This window comes from Sus scrofa, chromosome 12 (genome assembly GCF_054392235.1).
Source record: "Sus scrofa isolate SSC_HxYL_T2T_F1_AM1 chromosome 12, Sscrofa_HxYL_maternal_Yorkshire_Landrace_v2.0, whole genome shotgun sequence".
NCBI classification, from domain to species: Eukaryota; Metazoa; Chordata; class Mammalia; order Artiodactyla; family Suidae; genus Sus; species Sus scrofa.
In genome coordinates this window covers 53,395,497-53,415,736 of record NC_139394.1, presented here as the reverse complement: position 1 = coordinate 53,415,736, position 20,240 = coordinate 53,395,497, and the positions used below count along the sequence as shown (strand labels likewise).

The 20,240-nt window shown below is 42.7% G+C and overlaps 2 protein-coding genes across 2 annotated transcripts in view; both read left to right on the top strand.

Moving 5' to 3' along the window:
* LOC100516694 (olfactory receptor 1A1-like) overlaps positions 1 to 12,133 on the top strand; it is a 46,085-nt gene extending 33,952 nt beyond the window's left edge. Inside the window, exons 4-5 of the mRNA XM_084985682.1 lie at positions 9,168 to 9,333; positions 10,726 to 12,133. Coding sequence (XP_084841808.1) covers positions 10,731 to 11,669 — 939 coding nt within the window. The 5' untranslated portion in view covers positions 9,168 to 9,333; positions 10,726 to 10,730 and the 3' untranslated portion in view covers positions 11,670 to 12,133. The remainder of the gene's footprint in view (positions 1 to 9,167; positions 9,334 to 10,725) is intronic.
* A 4,063-nt stretch (positions 12,134 to 16,196) lies between these two features.
* On the top strand, positions 16,197 to 20,049 carry LOC110256082 (olfactory receptor 1A1). The gene has a single exon (XM_084985692.1). It carries the CDS (start codon positions 18,050 to 18,052, stop codon positions 18,983 to 18,985), a length of 936 nt encoding a protein of 311 aa, XP_084841818.1. The 5' UTR covers positions 16,197 to 18,049; the 3' UTR covers positions 18,986 to 20,049.
* The last annotated feature ends 191 nt before the right edge of the window (positions 20,050 to 20,240 follow it).

Below are 20,240 nucleotides of genomic sequence, written 5' to 3'. Positions count from 1 at the left end.
TTTGAAGTCTATAAATCACTACCTGAATGTCAACTTGGGGGATTTTTATATCGCCCCTACTTTGCTTGCAAACCTTGAGGGCAAGAGTTGTCCTAATGCTTCACTCGACTTCTACCAATGCTGGTCATTGAGGTGCAATCAATAAGTATTGGTGAAGGGAGAAGGAGTGAATGTAAGAGAATAAGTGTGATCTGATAATGATGAGACGTGAACAGACTTGATTTCATTTCCCACCCATCCCACACCCGGTATGTTACAAGTCATTTTGGAACCATTCAGGAAACAGAAATTTTAGCGAAGATACACAGATACATAGGTGTACACTGAAAGTGGCTTAGAAGATAAAAGATAAACGATGGAGTTCCTGTTGTGGCTCAGTGGTAACACTTGACTAGTATCCATGAGGACACAGGTTCAACCCCTGTGGTGTAAGCCAGCAGCTCCAGCTCCAGGTTGAACCCCTAGCCTGGGAACTTCCATATGCCATGAGTTCAGCCCTAATAAGACCAAAAAAAAAAAAAAAGATGAATGCTGCTGTAACTGAACCGTTTTTAACTGCAAAAAGAAGTTACTTTCACTAGGACTGGAGGAACGAAAGGGAAACGTGGTGTTACCAGAACCTAGGAATTCAGAAGAGGGATGACCACACATCTGAAGCTCAGAGGAGCTGAGAGGAGCTGCCAAGATGCTTCTACTTGGTCCCCACATACCTAAATGATGCAAACAGTCATTCCTCAGGGGCTTTGGATGCTCAACAATTCTGCCTATTTTTTTTTTTTTTGGTTGATGTTATTTTTAGGAATCTTTCCTATTGGACATGGAAACACAAATGTATCCCAGATGTAGTTGTAGGCATGGGTCCTCCTGGAAGCCCTTTTTGTATTATCAGTAGAATGTCCTAATTGAGTTCAGTCACTTCACCCAGGAAAGAAATCCTTCTTTTTTTTTTTTTTTTTTTTTTTTTGCTAATTTTCCTGAATGTCCCAGAGAGTTATGCTACAATTTGGTTGATCTTATCATAATAATATTAGCTGAAAATGTGTAAATTCTCAAAGATTATTATTGATAACTTTTTCATAAGATTATAAAAAACCACAAACAACCACAAAATACACGTCGGGGAACAGAAGTAGATGCAACAAAAGTATGATAAAAAAAAAGCACGACAAAAAAAAAAAGCAAGAGAAAGATGAACATAGGATTCAGGACGAGAGGATATTGAAGAAGAAAGACTCAAGGGGATGGAAATGGGGTACCATGTATTTGATATGGATTATCCCCAAAGTCCTAATTTTCAGGTTGGGTGGTAGATCAATGGGAACCTACAACATTTTCCCTTATGAATAGATAAATAGTGATGACAGGTTGGCACACAGGTAGATATCTATAGGTAAAAATAAGGAGCTCTTTATGAAGCAACAACACGTGTTTTTCTTTAATGAAGGATTGGACAGAGAGACCAGTAAGAGACAGAGGGGATTGGTGAGACCAGGAGTTTAATTAGGTACATCAGAAAAATCTAGCGAGGGAGTGAGTGAAAATATAGACAAAGAGATTCGGTGTAAAAGAATGTGGACGTACAAACAATAGAATGTAGTAATTTTTATGATAATAAATGACACCTTTATTGATGATAACGGAGAAGAGAGTAATTTACGAAGAGCAGTTCCATCTTGGGCAGATTTTAAAAGTTCCCGTGGCACATTCTCATGGAAGAGAGTATTTAACCATAAGGATATGAAACTTGGCAGCAAAATTAACAGAGCATGAATCAGAGTGGAGGTGATAAGTAAAGTTTGGAGAACATGAAATCATCCAAGAACGTCTGTCGAATGACTAAATTTCGGGAAAGGGGGCCAGAGTGGAGAATGAGGATTCTGGTAAGGGATGGGAGGAACCTGGCAATACTGACTTGACGTCCCTGTGAGTTAAGCTATGTGTCTCTCTCGGTTCTCTATCCACCAAAGCACACAGCACAGTGTGTTTTTACTGTACTCTCATAACACTGTGGAGTGGGCAGGCAAACACTTGTTTCGGAAAAAAATGGAACGATGGCCCACACAAGGAAGAAAGTCCTGAGCACTAGAAAGGAGGTTCCAAATGTGCCACACAGTTTCAGAGAAAGTCGGTATTTCATTACATATCAAATACGCATGTGTGTACTTCACGTGCTTTTACTGCATCACATTCATTACGATCGCTTTTAATGTTCAAAAGAGCCCTGCAGAACAGACAATAGTAACCCTCTTTTCCAGACGAGAAAATAAACTCTCCAAAATGTGAAGTCACATATTTCACGTGCTTCAATCAGAAAGAGGCACGTGAGGATTTGAGCTCAGTTCTCTTCATGCCCAACGCGTTCCCCTCACCTGACAGGAGATATCAGCACACAGGAGATATAAAATAACAGACAGACAGCTAGGTAAACTGGAATTGTGAACTAGCAGAAGACATGGCTAGTACTGGTAATGGTAATAGGTGAGCTATGGGACAGAGGTGGGAAACATGGGCTCACATAGACGTTATTGAACTTTGAAGGAGGAAGGAGACGTGATCTTTCCTTTCATTGCCCAATCTCATCACTATCATTCAGTCCAAGATCCAAGTGTCACTGAAGAGAATTCCAATTCCAAAAGGAAAAAATGATAGTAACAAATCACAGCTCTCTTGCTCCGTTTATGCCTCTGGTTTCCCAGGAAGTCATGAAAATTGTTCAGTGATGTGGCATTGGGCCACAGGTTTGGGGAAAATAGGAGCAGAGAGAGTATTTCTTCTCTAAAATGGTGCTCTCCCAGGAGGACGTGGTCCAAGGGGGCAGCAGAGGAAGATTCTTCCAGCTCTGAAAATTGAGACTTAGCATTAACGTGCTAGAAAAGGAAAGTCTAACTTTCACTCTAACCTTTGTTGACATAAAACAAATAGACCCCCAGTTATTTCTCCAGGAAATAAAAGGGAAGCAGGCTATTCAGGATCAACAACGAATTATGATTCTGAGTCTGCAAACTCGTTAAGCCACAGTGCAGATGCCCCAGGCAGCAGGAAGAGGAGAACGATTTTAAAGAAGAGGGGAAAAAAGCCAAGAGGGCTATAGGAAACAAACAGTCCTTTGGAGGAAGTGAGATTTCAGTGGTGGCGTCTCATTGGCTGAGCTGTGACTATCTCTCATTGGCTGAGCCTTTGCCAGGTACCAAGAGAAAGTCTGCTTGGTGGGCCCTGCTATTGCAATGGGGTGACAGGGATACCCCTTCTGGCCTCTTGATGCTGTCTTAATTGAGGGTTTTATGTATTAATTTCTACACCTTCCTAGGTAGAATTCTAGAGAAAGAGGAAATAGAATTATTTTTACTTTCCGCAGTTAACACCAGAAAGACTTCCCTGCAGGCTGTAATCAAGATGAGGCACTTGACTGTACCCCAGGCTTTGAAGCTCCCGAGGGGTGGGCCCACCTTGTGTGGAATCAGATAGGGGCCCACATTCCAACAAAGAGGCCAGAATAGGTCAGCCCAGACCTTGGACCCTGGAGATGTACTCTGGGAAGCTTTCATCCCCCTTTCCTTCTAGAGAAGAATTCTGAGAATAATTACTCTTGAGAACCATCGTGTTTCCACAGGGCATAGCTGGAGCAGCATGTACTGAGTGTCAACAATTACTCTGACTATGCTCTGAATGAAGTCCTGGGGGAGTCATGTTTCAAGAGACGTCATACCTTGGGGAATAATTCCAAATGTTCGCTTTGCCATGACCACCTCGCTTCCTTAAAGAGGGAACTAGAATCCTCATCTTCAGGCCCCATCCAGGCAGCTCTTTCCACCCCTTCTGCTCCACAGTTGGGAAACTTTGGGCTTTTCTTTCCAAACCATCCCAAGCCTATCATCTTTCATGCAGGAACAGAGAATCCGCTCTCCCAAACTACTGCTGGCACTTTCTCCAGCACACCTACTTCCCAAGAGGCATTTTAACATGCGCTAGACCAGCTGACTGTAAACGTCCCCTTGTGGAAGAGGCCAGAAAGTCACAGGACCAAGTTCCTTTTTGATAGCATCTGAGCCACATTCCCAGGTAGGGGCTTTGGATACCGGAGAAGAGAGTGTGACAGCGACATCAGGAGATAAATAACCAGCAACTGCACTGCACACATTACCCCCTTTAACCGCCAGAAGACCTCAAGAGGTAAGCAGAATTACTACATGCTTTTATCAGATGGAAAACAATAATTAACTGACTTGCTGAAAGTCAAAGAGAGAGGGTGGCAAAACTAGGACTCAAAACCTTGGCTTCAGAATCCAAGTTCTCAAGATCTAATGGGTGACAGTCTCTCTCCTTCACACACACACAAACAGAGAAAGAGAGAGAGAGACTCTTCCCTTCTGATAATTGTTCTCCTTGGGCTTTGTCTGAAAAAAAAAAAAACAAAGCAGGATGAGGAAGGGATAATTTTCATTTGGTTTTCTCAATCCTGAGTTCTCCACCTTCCAAAGAAATATTGGTTGGGAGTTCCCGTTGTGGCTCAGTGGTTAACAAACCCAACTAATATCCATGAGGATGCGGGTTTGATCCCTGGCTTTACTCAGTGGGTTAAGGATCTGGTGTTGCCGTGAGCTGTGGAGTAGGTTGCAGATGAGGCTGGGCACCCAAGTTGCTGTGGCTGTGGTGTAGGCTGGCAGCTGTAGCTCTGATTCGACCCCTAGCCTGGGATCCTCCATATGCCATGGCCGCAGACCCAAAAAAGACATAAAAAAAAAAGAAAAGAAAAGAAAAGAAAAAAGAGAAAAAGACATATTGTTTGACTGGGCACATTAGCAGTCACACAAGTGCATTATTTAAGAAAGGAGCTAAGGACATTCCTCCCTCCACTTCCACAGTCAATGGTGCAAGCTAAGAGGCTCCTTCAGGAAATTATGCTCTTTCATTGGCAAGGCACTGATGAGCTGACCTGTGGGAGGGTCTCAAAGCACTCAGAGGATGTCTTTTTGGTATGTTTGCTGACTCAGATGACAAGGGGAGACATGTGGCCTCCCTTGTCTTCAGCTACATCACACTCAGGTGACGGCTGTCTCAGAGCACTGCCACGTCCCACGAAAGTGGGTTTTAGTGGCCAGCATTTCCTAGGACTCTGGTTTAACTCAGCAAACTCAAGACTCTTACTCTGCCCCCAGCATTCATGCTGACGCCCCTCCTGGCTCCTCTCCTTGGGGGCACATGGTTCTTCAGCTCTTTCTCAGGGTTTTTGCAGAAATCACTTCTTCCCATGATGACACTTGACATCCAGCACTGAGGGTCTCCAACCTCAGCCCCTATGCTCAGAAACCTCTCTTCTCTTGTCTCCTGTTTCTTTGGTTCCTGCATTGATTATACCTACCACTTCTTTCCTAGTGTTATTCTTACACTAATTACTTATCTTTTTCTTTCCTTGTGGTTGTTCTCGCACCAGATTAGCATTCAGAACGTTGCCTTATGGATCAGCCATTTAATATACATGCTCAGATATCTATGCTTATATTAAACGAAAGGTTCCATGTCTGCATTATCAGCAAAGGTTAGTTCTGCTCAGATCCACTCTACCACCTTCGTACCAAAGGAAGGACAAATTACTGTTGGTCAAAACCCACCACCAAATAACCCACAACCTCCTTTCCTGAGTGAATTCCTCCTATTCCCCTGCCAGTATCCTCAGCTTCTGATAAAGGTAAATGACACATTTCTGCCTGGAGTTACCCTCCATTTTCTGAACAATTTGTCCTTGAGTTTTCCCTCCGTGATAAGGAACTTGCACTTCATCTTTTAGGTGATGCCTAGACAAGGAGTAAATTTAGAGAGACAGACACAATCACATTTGCATTTTATAAATACAGTTTGGGGTCCAGTAAGCAGACGTCTCTATAAATAAGTCTAGATGAGCATTGTATTTGGCCTCTGGATCCCCCTTCCCGGTGTAAATAGCTTCCTTTTTTTTTTTTTAACCTCTTCACAAGGAACACTCTCTTTATCTCCTGCATTCAGTGAAAAATGTACCTGCGTAATCCAACTCCATGGCCACTCTCTAGACCAAATATCACTCCACATGTGAAATATTAATTTTAAATTAAATTTGCTGATGATAGTACTAAAACATCAGAATGACAGAGAAAGAAACATAACCAAAACTCATCATCTAGATTTTTAAAATATAAGATTTGGTCGAATTAGCTTCACATTTTTTTAAAAAGAAATCAATATTACAGATGCATTCGAAAATACTTTTTTTTTCCATCCAAAATTACATTTTTCTCCCTCACATTCCAGAGAAAACTGCAATCTCTTGGGTGGACAGTATATTCCCATTTAGGATTTATATTTTTACTACATATGCGTGTGTTGTATTTTTATGTATTAAAGTGTGTATATATTGTATGATGTGGACTATATCTTCCAGTAACTTGCTTTGTTCCATCCTATTTTTAAAAATTTGTCTATTTGAATTCGCTCGCTTACACTATATGAATTCGCTCGCTTTCACTATATGAATTCAGTTAGTCTTTACTGCTGTACAGAATTCATTAACAGGAAATGGGCACAATTTACTTAACCATTTCTCTGTACGGAGGCCACATCTAAGATTCCTATATGACAACACTCATCCTTTTCTCCTTGAACACATATGTCGGAGTTTCTCTAGGGTCTCATCTAGACGTGGAATTGCTGGATCACGGGTGTACGAAGTCCAACTCTTCCAGAGATGGGCTAATTTTTCCTGAAATGGCAATACTAATTCTTCCATTTCTTCCCAACACTTAAAATTATCAGACTCTTATACTTGTATACCCTCTGAATGAACAATTTAAATTGATTTTTAATTTAGTTGAATGTCTTTTTTGTTCGTTTGCTTATTGACCACATCAGCTTCCCCTTCTATGACTTGCCTGTTCTCATCTTTGCCTGTGATTTCCTACTATATTTTTGGTTCCTTTCTTCCTAGATTATAGGACTCATGCATATTCCAAATACTAATCCTTTACTGATATATGTGGAGCAAATAACTTGTTCAATCCATGATCTGTCTTGCCCCCTCTTTTGGGTTGTGTTTTCATACAAATGCTTTGGTTTGAAGGTAATTAAATTTTACAGTATTGTCTCATGTTTTGTGTTCAGTTTAAGAAATCAAGTCCTACCTACATATTATAAACACATGTTCTCTTTTTTCTTCTACAATTTTGAAGTTTTGTTCCTTCAATGAATTCTCTAGATACTATTTTTCAGTATTATTTTTATAAATGGGTATCCAGTTATCCCACAACTCTCTGCTAAATACACAGTCCATCCTTTTCCTGCTCAATCTATACCACCCTGTGTCATAGAGCAGTTTCTCATAAATGCTGGGTCTGTGCTGAGCTCCCTAGTCTGTTACATAGTTTATTTTTCAGTCCTTCTAACAGTATAACTGTACTGTTTGTATTATCAGAGTAAGTCATTTTTATACCTGATAAGGTAGTTCCATTCTTCTTATTCCTTCTTGTCTGAAATTAATTTAGCTCTTGTTGGATCCTCATTCCTCTACACAAATTTTAGGATAAGTTTGCTATATCCTATGTGTAAAGGATTGGATTGCACCAAATCCACAGATTAACTGGAGAACTGAGTTTTCCTATTAACAGTGCTTATCTCCACATTACTTTAGGTCATTTTTCTTTCATTAAATAAAGTTTTGTAATATTTGACAACACTTTATTTTTTTATTTTTTATTTTTTGGTCTTTTTGCCTTTTCTAGGGCCGCTCCCGTGGCATATGGAGGTTCCCAGGCTAGGGGTCGAATCAAAGCAGTAGCTGCCAAGCCTTTGCCAGAGCCACAGCAACGGGGGATTGGAGCCACATCTGCCACCTACACCAGAGCCCGTGGCAATGCTGGATCCTTAACCCACTGAGCAAGGCCAGGGATTGAACCCAAAACCTCAATGGTTCCTAGTTGGATTCGTTAACCACTGAGCCGTGACGGCAACTCCTATTTGACACCACTCTTGAAGCTCTTTTGTTAGAGTTATTCTAGAATCTAAAATTTCTCTTGCTACTGTGGATAGGGGTTTTCTGAAATTATAATTTGTAATTCATTGTTACTGAAGTACTGGAACAGGATTGATGATGATGATGATGATTTGTCTTTTTGCCATTTCTTGGGCTGCTCCTGCAGCATATGGAGGTTCCCAGGCTAGGGGTCGAATCGCAGCTATAGCCGCTGGCCTATGCCAGAGCCACAGCAGCACAGGATCCGAGCCGCGTCTGTGACCTACACCACAGCTCACGGCAATGCCAGATTATCAACCCACTGAGCAAGGGCAGGGATCGAACCTGCAACCTCATGGTTCCCAGTCAGATTCGTCAACCACTGCACTGCACTGCACTCCAGGACTGATTATTTTTAATATTGATTTATATATAGCTAACTTCCTGAAAAGAATTAGTTTATCCATGTATTCCCTTACATTTTCATTGCAGACAACCATAATTTCTGTGCATTTGCTCCATTTTGCTCTTTGCTTTCTACTTCTTACATGACCAAAAAAAAAAAATGTTTATACTGCTCTGTTGACGAACAGGGAAACCCTTCAAGTGTTTTATGCAGCGGGCTTAAGTTAAGGGCATTTCAAGGAAGTGAGAAAATAAATTCCTTTGGGTGCAAAGGTGAAAAAGCACATCACACTTAGGGAAAAGTTAGTTTGATCTGCATCCCAAGTCCTCCCATATCATTCATATATACAATGGGAGACAATGAGAATTGATGATGGAATGAATTAGAGATTGAATTCATTGCTGAGTAGAGGTTCTTTAGAAAAATGTGAATTACTTGGACCTAATGGACTACAATAACAAATGGATAAAAAAATGTGTAAGGGGATTTCCCATCATGGCTCAGCAGAAATGGATCTGACCGGCATCCATGAGGACGCAGGTTCGATCCCTGGCCTTGCTCAGAGGGTTAAGGATCCAGATTTGCTGTGAGCTGTGGTGTAGGTAGCAGACGTGGCTCTGATCCTGTGCTGCTGTGCAATAGGCTGGCAGCTGTAGCTCCAATCCAACCCCTAGCCTGGGCACCTCCATATGCCACAGCTGTAGCCCTAAAAAGACAATAACAACAAATAATATGTCATGGTTTAAAAGAATAAAAGCTTATTTCTCTCCTATGTGGCAATTCCAGTAGGTGTCTTCTTGGTGAGTCGTGGCTCTCCTGGATGTAGAGAACTAAAGACACAGGCTCATACCACCCTGTGACCCCCACCATTCATTCAGCCTCCTGGCCATTTTAATTCAACTGACACAAGGGCAACGAGAGTATGGAGGATGCCCAGAACTGGAACACACAGGTAAACTGGCTAGAACTCAATTACATGTCCACAACATAGAGGCCGGGAAATAGAGTCTAGCTGAGTGCCCAACAAGCAAACCCAGTAGACTCGGGTGAGCAGCTAGCAGTCTCTCCAACACTTAGCAAGGCCATGAAGTGCAAGATACCAAAGAGGAGGGAACCAGGAGTCTAGCCGGTAAGGCAGCATTTCAATATTTCAGAGAGAAAATGATGGTGGTCAAAACTACAGCACTGAGACAGAAAGTGGAAAAGCTGAGATAGATACAAATTATTTTAAATGAAGAAATCAAGAAGACAGGATGGAGAAGTGAAGGATGAGAGTGCCTGAGAGCACCCCACATGTGGGAAGCCCATATGGTAAACCTGGATATAATTCAAGAAATACTGAGTGCAAGCTGATTGGTACACAAAATGAACAGTACTTCACAAGAGCCTCTCTGCAGGAGATGAAAATAAACAAGGAATAGCTTTCCTCTTCAAAAAACCTGCCAACTATTTAGGTTGGGTGTGCAGTGGATGGGGTTCGGCTGGGCATGTTAGAGTGTGAAAAATGTGGAATCAGAGGAATGAGAGGTTACATCGACAGATATAGACCTGACTAAGCAGTAGCTGAAGATGTTATAGAACCGAATGACTCCTTCGAGGAAATAATGAAGCCAAGGAAGGGAAAAACCAAAGAGAAAAGCATTCTACTTACATACACCTAAGGGTTTAGAAAAGACACATAGTAAAAATACACTTTGAAAACAGGAGACTTGGGGAGGAATGTGACTAGGCTTGCTTTGCTACAATCCATTCCCAGTTTTCTCTCGGATTAACAATCATATAACACCAGTGTAGACACCTAATACTTCTGGGATCAGTCAGTAGAACAACCGAATTCTCCAGGATGCTCCATGCATAACACATTCTTTGTAATGAAATGCCTTCCTCAAATACTCCAAAATGCTGTCTTTTCCCCATGATGCATAAAAAAAATTAGTGTGAGAACCTGGTTTCTTCATAGCAGAGACTATGTCATAGATATTGAATAAATGAATACACAAACTGTATTTTTGACATGTTTGTGGTTTTGGCATGAGGCCTAACAACGTATCTAACACTTGCAAATTTAAGTTTAATTATCTGTTAAATACTTAAATCCAAGGTGTCTGGCCTCTGGAGGATGGGCACTTCTGATTCACAATGACCACGTCGTAGACATGGGTAAATGGCTTTCTGACAGTGAGTCCAACTGGTGAACAGAGATGCTTTTCCACCAGTATTAGCTGTCTTTGGATGCAGCATGTCCAAGTATAAACACAGATGACCTAATGTGGTGAATACAGAAGGTGTTAGACACAGAGCGTCCCTAATAATTCTGGATTCTTCTCCTCCCTTCTTCACAAAGGAGCGATGACGGAAGAAAATCAATCCTCTGCCCTGGATTTCATCCTGCTGGGAGTCAGTGGTCATCAGGAACAGGAAACCCTCTTCCTCATCCTCTTCCTGTTCATGTACCCCATCACAGTGACTGGAAACCTGCTCATCATCCTGGCCATCTGCTGCAACAGTCGCCTTCACAACCCCATGTATCTTCTCCTGGCCAACCTCTCCTTTGTCGACATCTTCTTATCCTCTGTAACCATCCCTAAGACACTGGTTAATTATCTCTTGCACAGCAAGGCCATCTCCTTTGGGGGATGCCTAACACAGATGTATTTCATGATTGCCTTGGCTAACACGGATAGCTACATCCTGGCTGCTATGGCATATGATCGTGCCATGGCCATCACCCGCCCACTTCATTACACAACAATCATGAGCCCACGGGCTTGTGTCCTCTTAGTTGTTGGGTCGTGGGTGGTTGGAAATGCCAATGCTGTCCCCCACACTCTGCTCACGGCTCGTCTGTCCTTTTGTGCAAACAAGGAAGTGGCCAACTTCTACTGCGATGCTGTCCCTTTGGTCAAGCTGTCCTGTTCTGACACCCACTTCAACGTGAAGATGATGTACGTGGGGGTTGGTGTTTTCTCCGTGCCATTACTATGTATCATCATCTCCTATGTTCGGGTGTTTTCCACGGTCTTACGAGTTCCATCCACCAAGGGTGTGCGCAAAGCCTTCTCCACCTGTGGGTCCCACCTCACAGTTGTTTCCCTGTATTATGGGACAGTCATGGGCATGTACCTCCGCCCCCTGACGAGTTACAGCCTCAAGGATGCAGTGATAACTGTGATGTACATGGCCGTGACCCCGATGTTAAATCCCTTTATCTACACTCTGAGAAATGGGGACATGAAGGCTGCTCTGGGGAAACTCTGCAGCAAGAGAATCTCCTTAAAACCAACGTGAAGTCATCCATTGGAGGCTACAGTCCCCAATTAGGACGCGCTTGGAAATGCACCCCCAATGTCATCTCCCTCCAATAAGCTGCCTTCGCAATTTCCAGCGAGAAATTCCTCTTCTCAGAAATCTTATAGCAACTATGAGTCATGTTAGTGAAATTACCACTTTGCACACATTGTTTTGTTTTGGCAGGAATATGGGGTTCACCGCCCAGCTAAGCAAGTGACTGTTACAAGAAAGCTGGGAAAGACTGAAGCTCAGCTTCTACACCCACATAGTAAAGATAATACCTGCTCTGCTAGTGTCATAAGGATCACAATGGTTCAGGCTATTAAAGCTAGAAATCACTACTCAAATGTCATTTTTACTTGACGCCTATGTTTAAAATGGCATGCCTCTTAAGTCAGGAGCTGTCCTAACATGTTACCGTACCTTTCACAGTCGTGGTCAAATAAAGTGCACCCAATGAATACTGGTGGAAAGCAAAATGAAGATAGGAAAATATTAGTCTCTAAACTGTAATAGATCATGACTATGCATAATCACACTGGATATGACAACTATTATATACCTGGAATGTCAATAAGGACCTACTCCAGAAACAGACAGTACAACAGGTATGCTGAAATCAAGAAGATTTAACATAGGGAATTAGAGATATAGGTATATCCCCCAAGAGAAAAGGGGGAAATAAAAGGTGAAAAAAGATTCTGAGATAACCCAGAGACTAAAGACTTCAGAAAGAAGTTACATCCTCTCTCAACTAGGGGGACAAAAGGCAAAAGGAGGTGTTACCTGAACACTGGAGCTCAGAGGAGGGATGACCACATATTTGATGCTTAGATCTCTGGGAGAGCTGTCAGATCACTGGCTCTGGTCTTCACCTAGTAAGACTACCCACATTCTCATTCCTGAGGAGTCTCACTAGTGTTGCCTTTTTAAAAAATTGCTGTGCTCTCTACTCATCTCTGGTACGGGCAGGGAAATACTAAGTTCACCCCAGACATAGTCAGACATAGTCTTCCTTGCCCTCATGGTGTAGCTGAAACACAATGTCCTTGCTAATTAAAATCTCTCACTCCAGCTGGGAAAGAATTCCCTTTTTCTGAGAGGGCCACAGAGACGTGCTACAATGTGGCTGACCATTACCAACATAATATTAACTACGAACACCATGTGATACCATTTACATGTGGAGTCTACAATAGGGCACAAATGAGCCTGCTTACAAAACAGAAACAGACTCACAGACATGGAGAACAGACTTGTGGTTGCCCAGGGGGAAGGGGGAGGGAGTGCGATGGATGGGGAGCTTGGGGTTGGAAGATGCAAATTTTTACATTTAGGATGGATAAGCAATGAGGTCCTACACTACAGTGCAAGGAACTCTATCCAAGTTCTTGGGATAGAATATGACAGAAAATAGTACAAGAAGAAGAATGTATATATGTATGTATGACCAGGTAACTATGCTGTACAGAAGAAATTGGCATAGTATTGTAAATCAACTATACTTTAATAAACACACACACACACACACACACACACTACTAACTATAGCCAGTAAGAGGCAGAGTCTGGGATGAAACCCAACCAGAGCTTTCAGTCTTCACCATGGTTCTCTATAGAAACACAGGAACCTCCACTAGAGCAGGGGCTAAGTCCTAGCATAATGACCATTAATCTGGGCTGTTTTGAAGGTGCACATACATGAGGTGGACTAGATCAAGGTCCTTTTCTTCTCTAGGAATCTAACACATTCAGAGACTTACAATCAAAAGACTAGAAAAAATAAAGTGTAACTTCCACCAAAACTTTCCCCAAGACAAATCACAGACCAAAGATAAAATAGAATTTGTCTTCTTCTTTCGACACTGAACACTACACAGGCTTCATCATAGCCTAGAATAAAGACCAGGAGCTCAATTTTACCACAGTTCTTATAGCCCAAGGGTTGGCTTCAGTTGCTGCTGAAGCAAAGGACAGGGGCCCACATTCCAGCAAAGAGGCCAGAATAGTCAGCCTAGGGCTTGGACCCTGGACACACCTTCTCTGGGAAATGCTGTGGACCATTCTTCCTTCTAGAAAAGATCTCTGAGGACAATTTCTCTTGAGAAAATCTCTATCCCCTCAGGGCACAGCATCGGAGTCTCTAATGAGTCTCAGCAAGCACATGTTTCAAGAGACTTTATAACCTGGTGACTAAGCCACCGTTTCCTCTATCCTGTGACCCATTCTGCTTCCTTGAGAAGAACGCTGGAGTCCTCGTCTTCAGGCCCCATCCAGCTCAGCTCCTTCTGCCCCTTCTGCTCCACGACTGGAAAATTCGGAGCTCCTCTTACCAAACCATCCCTGTCCTGTCTCTTCTGCCGCAGGAATACAGGACCGGAGACCCACGCTCCGGGACTACTACTGGCACCTTCTCCAGCATGCCTGCCCCCCCCAAAAGAATGCTAACAGGTGCTAGACCTGCTGGTGGCAGCATCTGAGCTGACTCCCCAGGTAGGAGCTGTGGATGCTGGAGAAGAGACGCTTATGACAGCGACATCAAGGGGCAGACAGCCAGTAACGATCCTACAGGCATCACCTTCTTTGACCCTCACAACACCCAAGAGGTAAGTTATTTTGTGAGACTAAAAATAACGGTGGATTGAACGGCCTACAGTCACACAGAGAGGTGGCAAAACAAGGACTCAAACCTCGGCCTGAATCCAGAACGCAAGATCTCAAGATTGGATGATGGACAAAACAGAATGGGGGTGGGGGGAGACAGAGAGACTCTCCATCTGACGAGGGGACAGTGGTTATTCTTATTCTTGGGCCCTTATCCATGAAAATAGGATGAAGAAGGGGTAGTATTGATTTAGTAATAAGAGTCCTCAGCTCCCTACTTCCTGAAATAATATGGGGTGTGTGTGTGTGTGCATGCACGCATAGCACATGTGCTCACATAAGCCTGCTGTCTTTTTTTAGTTTCTTTTTCTGTCTTTTTGCCTTTTCTAGGGCCACTCCTATGGCATATGGAGGTTCCCAGGCAAGGGGTCTAATCGGAGCTGTTGCCACCAGCCTACACCAGAGCCACAGCAATGCAGGATCCTTGACCCACTGAGCAAGGCCAGGGATCAAACCCGAAACCTCATCGTTCCTAGTCAGATTCGTTAACCACTGCGCCACAATGGGAACTCCAAACCCGTTTTCATAGAGAGGAGCTACAAATCCACCTTGCAAACAGACCCCTTCAGAAAATTATGTCATTGTCAAAGAGCCCATGGGTCAAGGCACTTAGAGGACATTTCTTTGGCCTTGACAGCCACCCCTGATGCCAAAGGGAAGCATTTGGCCTCTTCTGCAAAACTGTACTCAGTACCATCATACTCATAAGACCAGTACCTCAGAATATAAACACTTTCCGGGAATATGGATTTTAGCAGCCCAGCTTTACCTGGAACTCTGGTTTAATAGTGATTCAAGGCTCTCCCTCCACCTGTAGCATTCATGCTGATACACCTCCCGGCTCCTCTCTCTGGGGGCCTATGGTTCTTGTAATTCCCCCTCCAGGTTTCAGCAGAAATCATCTCTTCCTGTGACGCTGCATTAACACCTAATACTGCAGATGCTGAAGTCCCAGTGCTCAGAAGCATCTCTCTTCTAGTTCCCTGTGTCTTCAGGTTTCACGCTGAGTATACCGAACACATACCCCTTTCTTGTGCAGCTTTTTCTTAAAATCTTTAACTTTTTTTCAACCAGCTTGTTGTTGTCCTCACATCAAATCATCATTTTAAATGTTGTTTTCATCATCAGTCATTTTATATGCCCAAATACCCATACTCATCTTGAACAAACAATTGCCTATCTCTATTATCAGAATGGGTAGTGCAGTCCACACCCACCATACTAATTTTGAGTATGCAGTGAATGAAGCACAAAGGCCTTATGTATGTTCAAAGTTCTCCAAAATATAACCCCAGATTTCTTTTCTGGGCTGATCTGCCACATTTGTGTGATTTCTCCACTATTCCTTGACTATGTAGCATGAGGGACGTACAAGTATAGACATACTATCTGAGAGTAGAAGTTTTCTGGAAGGGTGTATGGCCATGGGATGCATGCTGGTGAGAGACAGAAGTGCCAGAACTGCTGGGCTTTCCACCTGAAAGGCAATAGAGCGGTTAAGAGGCTGGAGATCACCTTTGGGTCAAAGAGCAGGTATACATAAAATGAATTAGCGGGGGTGGGGGTGGGCAGCACCGAACAATTAAATAACATTAGCAAAACAGGGTTAAAATCCATCCCTACTTGCATCTACTAACTGCTTTGCTTCCTCTAACGTGAAGCATTTTTCCAGTGTAGCCTTCATTCTTAAGCATCTCCCAGTGTAAACTCCTCTCTCCAGTGTAAATTCTCAGCCTATTCCCAGGCAACACTCTACCTCTTATCTTCAGTGAGATGGACTTCGGCCACCTTGCTCCATGGCCACAGCTACACAAATCTTTGAAATCTTTATTTTAAAGTATATTTATTTGTTTTGATTAAAATATCAGAATGACAAAGAGAACAACAAAAACCCACTATTGAATTTAACGAATGGAACCTTTGGTCATTTTTTTCTTCAGAATTTTTTTTCTTGCCTTTCATGGCCACACCTGCGGAATATGGAAGTTCCCAGGCTAGGGGGTGGAATTGGAGCTGCAGCTGCCAACCTATTCCACAGCCACAGCAATGCCAGATCGGAGCTACATCTGTGACCTCCACCACAGCTCACAGTTGGATCCTTAACCCACCGAGCAAGGCCAGGGACAGAACCCGCATCCTCATGGATACTAGTCGGGTGGGTTACTGCTGCGCCACAAAGGAACTCCATGTATAAATTATTTTAAATGAAGAATCAACCGGATCAGATGTAGAAGTAATGGATAAACTGGGTGAGTGTGCCTGGAAGCATCCCACATGGGGGGACCCCAAGAAATAAACCCTGATTTAACTCAAAAGATATTAGTACACATTTACTGGTTCATAAATAAACACTATTCCATAATGATCTCTCTGGGGGTGATTAAAATATCGTTTTCCGGAGTTCCCGTCGTGGGGCAGTGGTTAACGACTCCGACTAGGAACCATGAGGTTGTGGATTCGATCCCTGCCCTTGCTCAGTGGGTTAACGATCCAGCGTTGCCGTGAGCTGTGGTGTAGGTCACAGACGCGGCTCGGATCCCGTGTTGCTGTGGCACTGGTGTAGGCCAGTGGCTACAGCTCCGATTGGACCCCTAGCCTGGGAACCTTCATATGCCGCCGGCGCGGCCCAAGAAATGGCAAAAAGACAAAAAATATATATATTGTTTTCCTAAAATATTGATTCTTTTCCACCTCAAATAAGCTAGTAAACCACTTAGGTTGGATGTGTAGCGCATGGGGCTCGGACAGACACGTTGGCAGGATGGCGGAACATAGAAATATGAGAAAGAGAGATCAAGCCTACAGACTCAGACATGAGAGTTTACTAAGATGTAGTTAAAGTGACTATGGAGTTGAACAAACCGCCAAAAGAAATAATAAAGGGAAGAGACAACCAAAGACAAAAGCTTTCCAATTATCTATGTTATATTACTACATTAGCGTTTTCCAAAAAGATAAAGCCTACCAAAGGAAGTGGTGAAAGTCTTCTTTGAAAATGGAACACTTGGAGAGGAAATTCGCCAGGCTTGTTTTTGCTAGGACCTAAAACCAGTGATCCTTGGGACGTACCATCTTCCAGTGTCGGTGCAGACACCTCTTACTGCCTGGCCTGGGCTCTGTGATCATTATGAGTTTGGTCATTGGAACAATTCCTCATTTCCTACATAGTCCTTGTACTACCATGCCCTTTGCACCCAAGCATCTTGTCAAAGACTCCAAAATGTTGTCCTTTGCTTATCATGTGTAATAAAATTAGTGTGTAATTCTGGCTTCTTCATTAAGTTGCAAGGTCCCTGAGAGCAGAGACTATGTCTTACATGTTGACTAAATGCATTAAAAATCGTATTTTCCAAAACTTGTGATTTTTCCATAAGCCTAACAGAGCGTTTAGCACATGCAATGTGAAAATCAAGTCCTTGTTAATTGATTAAATCCTACATGTTTGGGTAGTAATTCTGAGATTGGGGATGGATGGGCAACTTTGAGTCACAGGTTGCACACTTCTTAGACCTGAGTGTTCTGGGTTAACTGACAACTAGTTTCACTGATCAACAAGGATGTTTCCCCAAAAGGTCAGCTATCTCCATATTCAGTAAACTCAGTTGTAGAGATGGCTGGACATGTGAGTTCAAAATCGTGGATAAGAAAGATCCTTGCACATGGTGACTTCACTATGAGTCCTGATTCCTCCCCCCTTTTCTTACAAAAGAGCTATGAGGGAAGAAAATCAGTCCTCTGCCCTGGATTTCATCCTCCTGGGAATCAGTGGTCAGCAGAAACAGGAAGACTTCTTCTTCTTCCTTTTCCTATTCATCTACCCCATCACACTGATTGGAAACCTGCTCATCATCTTGGCCATTCACTGTGACGTTCGCCTTCACAACCCCATGTATTTTCTCCTTGCCAACCTCTCTTTTGTTGACATCTTCTTTTCCTCTGTAACCATCCCTAAGATGCTGGCCAACCATCTCTTGGGCACCAAAGCCATTTCCTTTGGAGGATGCCTAACACAGATGTATTTCATGATTGCCTTAGGTAACACGGATAGCTACATCCTGGCTGCTATGGCATATGATCGTGCCATGGCCATCACCCGCCCACTTCATTACACAACAATCATGAGCCCACGGGCTTGTGTCCTCTTAGTTGTTGGGTCGTGGGTGGTTGGAAATGCCAATGCTGTCCCCCACACCCTGCTCACGGCTCGTCTGTCCTTTTGTGCAAACAAGGAAGTGGCCAACTTCTACTGTGACATTGCCCCTTTGCTCAAGCTGTCCTGTTCCGACATCCACTTCAATGTGAAGATGATGTACGTGGGGGTTGGTGTTTTCTCCGTGCCATTACTATGTATCATCATCTCCTATGTTCAGGTCTTTTCCACGGTCCTACGAGTTCCATCCACCAAGGGTGTGCGCAAAGCCTTCTCCACCTGTGGGTCCCACCTCACAGTTGTTTCTCTGTATTATGGGACAGTCATGGGCATGTACTTCCGCCCTCTGACGAGTTACAGCCTCAAGGATGCAGTGATAACTGTGATGTACATGGCCGTGACCCCGATGTTAAATCCTTTCATCTACAGTCTGAGGAATAGAGACATGAAGGCTGCCCTGGGGAAACTCTTCAGCAAGAGCACCTCACAACCAGTGTGAGGTCATCATACACTGGAGACTGAGGTTACCATTAGGATGTACTTGGAAATCCATCTCCAATGTCATTCTCCTCCAAGAAGGTGCCTTTGATCTTTCCAGCTAGAAATCACTTTTCTCATGAATCTTGTAGCAATATATGATACGTCTTACTGAAATGATCACTTTGTACACACTACTGTCCATTTGGCAGAGTAGCAGCACAGGAATATTGGATTCTTATTTCCCCTAAGTCAATGACTATCAGAGTAAACTTGAGAAGGTCTAAGGCTTCTACTTCTACGTATTAGTCATAATAATAACATCTGCCCTTCTACAGCCACAGGATGTGAGAATCACAGTAGTTCCTGATTTGAAGGATATAAATCACTATTCAAATGTCAGTTTTTATGTGGACCATTGTGCTAATCACCCCTACTATGCCTGCAAACCTCTGAAGGCAGGAGCTGTCTTAACACATCATGTACTTTTCACAACCTTGGTCATATAAAGTGTATCCTATAATAAAATATGTCTCTGGATTGTAATCCGATAATCATAGACAAAATCAGATTAGACATTATGTCCTGATCCTTTAAAACCTTTAAAGGAAATTACTTGAGTAGATATTTCTGTTCTTTCTGTATTATTAATTAAAGTAGACTGCTCCTAAGGAGTAAAAGATTCTCCCTAAAGTCTTACTAAAATGACACTCATCAACAGTTACTGCATTTTAAATTTCTGACTTAATTAATATGATAAAGTGCTTATTTAATTAATTGTAGCATGAAATAAAGTTATAGTAACCAAAAAATGGGTGCCAGATAATAAATGAAGAAAAAAGAGCAGTATTGAAAATGATCTGACCGTGTTTTTTCAGCATGGCTCAGGAAAGATGAGACTTTGATTTTGTATGTCCAGCCCTGATTACATAGGTGATATTCCCCCAAAAGAAGTAGTTAATCTGGCAGTTTTTAAAGCATCTACTAAGGAACTCTATTACCTGTGATTTGATTCTATTCATGGTAAAATTATGAAACATTTTTATGGCCACACCTGTGGCACATGGAAGTTGCCGGGCAGGGATTGAATCCGAGCCACAATTACAAACTGTGGCAATGCCAGATCCTTAACCTACTGTGCCACAGTGGGAACTCAAAAATTATTAAAAATTTTAGAAAATATTAATAACATATAAGTGATTGTCCTAAAATATCATAATTCCAAATAGGGTAACATATTGAAGAAATAGATTGAGTATATCTTGGAAGAGCTTGCA

Excerpts from the sequence above, each read along its gene's own strand:
- LOC110256082 (XM_084985692.1), top strand. The coding sequence starts at position 18,050 with ATGAGGGAAGAAAATCAGTCCTCTGCCCTGGATTTCATCCTCCTGGGA.